At 45.7% G+C, this 6,281-nt stretch overlaps 1 protein-coding gene across 2 annotated transcripts in view; it reads right to left on the reverse strand.

Moving 5' to 3' along the window:
• MIDN (midnolin) overlaps positions 1-5,841 on the reverse strand; it is a 56,417-nt gene extending 50,576 nt beyond the window's left edge. For both annotated transcript variants that reach the window (XM_068107795.2, XM_068107794.2), the window contains exon 1: positions 5,366-5,841. In XM_068107795.2, coding sequence (XP_067963896.1) covers positions 5,366-5,562 — 197 coding nt within the window. In that variant the 5' untranslated portion in view covers positions 5,563-5,841. The remainder of the gene's footprint in view (positions 1-5,365) is intronic.
• Positions 5,842-6,281: the final 440 nt, after the last annotated feature.

The following is a 6,281-nucleotide window of genomic DNA, read 5'->3' on the forward strand; positions in this document are numbered from 1 at the left end:
GAGAACATGAGGTTGATGAAGATATAAATTCCAATCTTCCAGGAAGGGCATCCGGCCATAAAACATTGCTTCAAAAAAAGGACCACTGTGCCCGAAAAAGGCCAACCCCTGCTCTGCAGCGAAAAATGGCCTCTAAAGATGGTTCCACAATACCAGAAAACAATTTGAGCGCTTTTGTCCACATTGTCTGTCAGCGTACCTTTCTTGATAAAGTCAGAGCAAGTTCTCGATGTACTCGTCATATGTTCTACGAATCTAGGCCTTTTTGCTGGGGTGGCCTTTTCAAGGTCGTGTACACTTTTTACCCAGGGCATATGTTCTGGGCCTTAAGGGGCATGCATACTTCATACCTAGGTTCAAATTACTAAAGCTACTTGAAATTATTCTGAGATTCAAGTCAATCTTCAATAAAGATAAAAGACAAAACGTTGTTACATCCATCCTTCATAGGCTCTCTTGACTTTTCCAGCTTAAATTGTTCCGGCCGGTGGGAATGTAGCCAAATACGAGTATGGTCCCCTTGGTTAAGCTGCCCATAGCATCCGCAAAGACTGACAACTTAAACAAAAACACACAGCAAAGACAAACGACAAGAAACAACAATAAACCAAAATTTAAGAGATCATCCGAATGAATTAACAATTAAGCCTGGCGTTGGCTTAGCGGTTCAGGTGCCGGCTTGGGATCCCGAGGATCCTGGGTTTGAATCCCGGTCGATCGCTGAATTAACGCCAGGGGGGTTGACTCAGCCTGTCATCCTTCCGAGGTCGGCAAATTGAGTACCGGCTTGCTGGGATGAATGATCCCGGTGTGTACCCCGGTTTAGAATAGGTACACCGTATCCCTGTGCATCGTAAGAGCGTGACCAAGGGTTGGTGTCAAGAAGGGCATCCGGCCATAAAAACATTGCCTCAAACAGGGAACCATGATTGTCATGGGGGCCCGCAAGGCTAACCCCCACTCCAGCAGGGAAAATGGCCTTAAAACGATCATTCATTCATCCGAATAACACACAACTATTCACAAAAAAGTTTAATTTGCACTTATTTGGTGCTTCAGAAAAATAGGCCATTCATCATTTGTATGAACGTTAAAGGGCCACAGACACAGAAAATCATGTTTGGTTTAATTAATAGATATTGCTTCACTTAACACTTAATCGTCCTTTTTTTTTGAATAAATATCACTCGATTGGCCCCCACCACCCAAAAAACGGCGATTTGATTGCTCATGTGACTGGCTACGTCATCGAGGGAATTTTTGTTGCTGCTGGTAGTTTTTAATAATGATTTTGACTATCAGAAGATTCTTGGTCAGGCAGTTATCATTGCGTGCTGAGAAACCTTTCCCTCGATTACATCACACAGGTGACATCATGAATGAACATCACGATTTTAGGGGCGAGACTCCACTACCAGCTAAAAACTACCAACAGCAACAAAAATTCCCTCGATGACGTAGCCAATCACATGAGCAATCAAATCGCCGTTTTTTTTGGGTGGCGGGGGCCAATCGAGTGATATTTATTTTAAAAAAAGGACGATTAAGTGTTAAGTGAAGCAATATCTATTAATTAAACCAAACATGATTTTCTGTGTCTGTGGCCCTTTAAGGTGCGAGTGACTCCATTGTCTGGATTCCAGCTAATTGGCACTACTTGGACGTAGCAGTAGGTCATTCAGAAGAATAGGCGGGCTTAATCCCAGGCGCCTGATGCTCAATATATTTTATTTCAACAAGTGAGGAATGTCAGTCAAATAGTTTGAACACTAATCTAGAATGAATGGATGCAGTCAGCCATTTTGGGTCACCACGGAGACACAAAGTATGCATGCCTCAAGAAGTACAAGAGTGCCTCGGATGCAAATTTCAAGGATGTTTCTCCACAAGTGGGGTGTTATTGCCAAGTTTTTGAAAAACGAAATGCAGGATGATTCGGGGTCAGGTAAATAGAGAACTTTATTACTCACTTTAGTGTTTTGCACAAAAAAAACAAAAAAAAAAACATTCCTTCCAAAGCTTTGAGATTTTCGCTGACAAACTTTTTTGCTTCATTACCTCCGTCACCTCAGGTGGACGAAGGTTGTGTTTTCACCTGTCTCTCTCTGAGGATACCTCAACAAGTTGTGGACAAATTTTAACGAAGTTTTGTGGACAGTTTCGGTGTATGACAAGGAAAAATCTGTTTTACTTTGGTGAAGATCTGAATCCAAATCCAGATACGATTGTTTTTAATGCGATTCTTCGTCAGTGACAGTGCTCAAAAAGATCAACAGAATATGTAGCACAATATCTCAAAAGGTTATGGACGAATTTGGACAAAACCTGGTGGAGGTTGGGCACGTGAGAAGGATGAATTCATTCGATTATATTTTTTTTTTGAGATTCAGAAAATCGATTCAGAGAATCGAATTTTTTCTTCTTGAAAATTCGAGATAATTTAAAAAAATAAATTATAAGTGATTCTTCACCATTGATAGATGGGGCTAAAACAATATATAACACTATATTTCAAAAAAGTTGTGGACGGATTATGACAAAACTTGGTGGAAGAGTTGGATTGGTGACAAGAACAAGCCAATTCAAGTTTGGTGAAAGTACGGTAAACTTTTCAGCCTGTGGAGGTATGCGCTCTACCGAGTGCCGTTCTAGTTAGGGATGTGTCCATAAGATTGCCGTTCTAGTTAGGGATGTGTCCATAAGATTTAAGGATTGGTTGAAAGGGCAAATACATTTTTGGGAGCTGCATTTTGAAAGCTATTTGACCAAGCGGCACATAGTTTGGGCTCAAAATTAGATTTTTAGCCCTCACAAAGTTGACCAAATCCAATTGAAAAAAGAAATCAGTGCGGTATGGAGGCGGAAGTGTTTTGGGTGCGATCCGACATGGAATAAAAACCCCACATGCGATGCTTGAAATACAGGTGCAACTCACCTCAAGAACAGCAAGATACAAACAAGCAGAAAGTTGCATCATTGGAAGCGTAAATGCTTGAAAGCAAAAGATGTAGAGGAAATAACCAAACCAAAAGTTTGAGGGGATAACAAAAGAAACAGTGGGATCTGCAAAACTGGGAAGGTGCGCTCTTCAGATTAATTGAACTTGGAAGTGTCCAGGGACAACCCACAGCTTGCTCGCTGGCAGAGAGAACAATACAAGTCAATGTATAAAATGGAGCAAACTATGGAATAGGAGCAGTACTAGATCGAGGCTGAATCTGAGCAAACAGCATGGGTTGGGTGACAAACTAAATTCATGGCACGCTGACTGCTGACAAGTACGAGCATATTCTGATCCACCATGCCATTTTCTCAGGAACATCCCTTTTGGGCAGGGATCCACATTCCAGCAAGATAATGACCCCAAGCATACAGCAAATCCAGTCGAACAATATTAATAATTTACAATACATTGATCGCAGAGTGTAATACGGGATATTTGGAAGAACCCACATTTACATCAAACATGCACAAATTTAAAATCGTCATTCTCAACTCTGAAGTTCTCAACTCGTCATCCGCAACTAATTCTCAACGAGTATAATCATAGCTCGGCCACGTCCCATGCATTTTTGCGAAGTGAATTTGCAGTCACACTTGGTGCGTTTTATATTTGCATGCTCGATGAAATGTTTCAGATCGTTCCTACTGGATCTAAATAGACGTCACAGACTCAGCAACAGCAGAAGGGTGGGGAACATCGGCTAAGCAGCCACGATCCAGATCGTGCACGTCACCCAACGCGTTTGTTCAAAAAATTAAATAAAAGAATGCACTCGATGCTCAATACGAGTCGGAGGGAAACACTGCGGTCTTCTTCAAACATCGTCATGGCAAAAGTCTTCTCCGTGATTTTTAATCAACATGCAGACGCTGTCCTCCACAAAGTACTTTTCACATGGCTACCTTCAAAAGAAAGCCAAAGACCGATGGCCATGAAGTAGAGTTAAAATCAAAAATCTCGCTCTTCATGTACTTTCGTCTTTCAGGTTTCATGGATGAAGGATCCAAGTATTCCGTGATTGAGCATGCAATGATTGCCTGTGTGGTGGATTCTGCTACGTAACTACAGTTCAACCTTTGTTTGGCCTCGAAATTCTGACACCCAACCACAAGGTGTCTTTTGACGCAGCATTTGTGGTGGTATTTTGAGCCAAATAAAATATTTCACTAGGGAGGGAAACACCTCAGGTCTTCACAAGCCCCCTGCCCCCCTAATCCGTCAACAACCCTGCCCCCCACGTATATGGCATATTAGTCGTCAGGGAGGGAAACACCCCATGGAGGTCTTCACAAGCCCCCCCACCCTCTCTCAATCTGTCAACACCCCTGCCCCCCACGTACATGGCATATTAGTCGAGTCAGGGAGGGAAACACCCCATTGAGGTCTTCACAAGCCCCCCCGCCCTCTCTCAATCCGTCAACACCCCTGCCCCCCACGTATATGGCATATTCGTCGAGTCAGGGAGGGGAACACCCCATTGAGGTCTTCACAAGCCCCCCACCCCCAATCCGTCAACACCCCCTGCCCCCCACGTATATGGCATATTAGTCGAGTCAGGGAGGGAAACATCCCATGGATGTCTTCACAAGCTCCCCACCCCCAATCCGTCAACACCCCCTGCCCCCCACGTATATGGCATATTACTTGAGTCAGGGAGGGAAACATCCCATGGAGGTCTTCACAAGCCCCCCGTCCTCCCCTGCCCCCCCCCCCCCCCCACCCCACAACACGCATGGAATATTACTCGGGTGGGTCATGCACACCGTGGCGAGCAGTAACACAAACCAGTCTCCACCAGCAGGACTCGGATCTATTACCCTGTGTGGCACAAATACCGAACAAACAAAAACATCACCATCGCGCATATTTGAGGACGAGTCACATTTGATTTGCTGCACGAAGTCATGCAGGCGGGATCGGTTACGTTGAAGACAAAATGGTGTTTAGATAACGATATATACGAACGTCTGAGACGTCGATTGGGGAGGAGGTTTAGGGGGTGAAATAAAACAGCGAGAAACAAGCGGAGACAAAGACCCCGAGCACGAAGCCCCAGCACCAAGGCCTAGAATAGACGGGATTACTAAAGCATCTATGGGGTCACGTTGAGGGACAAAAGGGCTTCCGTTCAGAGGCTACGGCGCCATGTTCGGTTAAAATAAAATAGAATAAAATCAGAGAGTACGAGGGGAGGGGAGGAGGGGGAGAGATTAAAATGAGGGAAACGGAGTAAGGAAAATAGAAACAAAGAAGATCAAAACCCTGTCGGTTTTACCTCACGACATCTCCAACACCTCCGCTATCACCTCGGTCCCTCACCCCTCATGCCTCCTCCACGTACAACCCCATGGCGCCTCTTACGTTTCTTTGTGCAGCAGAGTCAGTCGCTCCCGGGGAAGCCGCAAACGCCGGGCTAATGTCAGCTTCAGGCCGTCCACGGTCTCCTCCACCGGCACCGACATCTCGAATTCCGTCCCCGTGGTCGTTCGAACCGCAACCGTCATTTGCACCGGCGTTCGCAGCTCGCTGGGCCTGGGCTCAGGATGCTGCGGCTCCATTTTGGTGCGTGGGCGGCGGAGGGAGGGAGAATGAGGAGAGGGGAGAGCAAAACGTCGCTCCTAGTTAATCAAATCGCAAGTTAGGGAGGGGGAGAGGCGGCCGCCTTTCGTTCTGAAAGCTTCCAATTGATAAAGGGTTAAAAGTACATTTCACCAAAAAGGTGAAAAAATATACAACTATAAAAACTCCTTTGTTAATGCGGCTGCCGCCGCTGCCGCCTGTAAAGCTGCGCCTCACTCCACGGGCTTGGGCCACATAAGCTCCGCCCTTTAAAATGTGAGCCCAATCAGAACGACTCATCGATGTCATAGCCAATAGACTCGGCATAAACCACGCCTCTCAATAATATAGTCCAATCAGAACGACTCATCCGGTGTTATAGCCAATTGGAAACGAGCGCTCTTCGGTCGTGCCCCACGAGCACGATCCAGGAGCCGAATTGCCGTAAGCTGTAGCCAATGAGCAGCCGTCCGTCCAAACGGCATCACGTACCGAGCCTTGTAGGGAGGACAACCGCAGAACGCCAAAAACGGTGACGGGTGGTGCGAGTCCATCTGATTACCGATGGCCGTTTCGTTTACCGAAGGAACGTTGGTAGCACTGCTGGAGTGTTTGACCGTCGGGTTCAAAAATATCCCCAAAGAGAGAATTAGAATTGCTCTCTATATTTATATCTACGAGACAGCGATTGTGGGTGTGTGACTGTGCTGTTCTGGAC

Source organism: Myxine glutinosa, chromosome 2 (assembly GCF_964187855.1).
Source record: "Myxine glutinosa chromosome 2, kmMyxGlut1.1, whole genome shotgun sequence".
Classification (NCBI taxonomy): Eukaryota; Metazoa; Chordata; class Myxini; order Myxiniformes; family Myxinidae; genus Myxine; species Myxine glutinosa.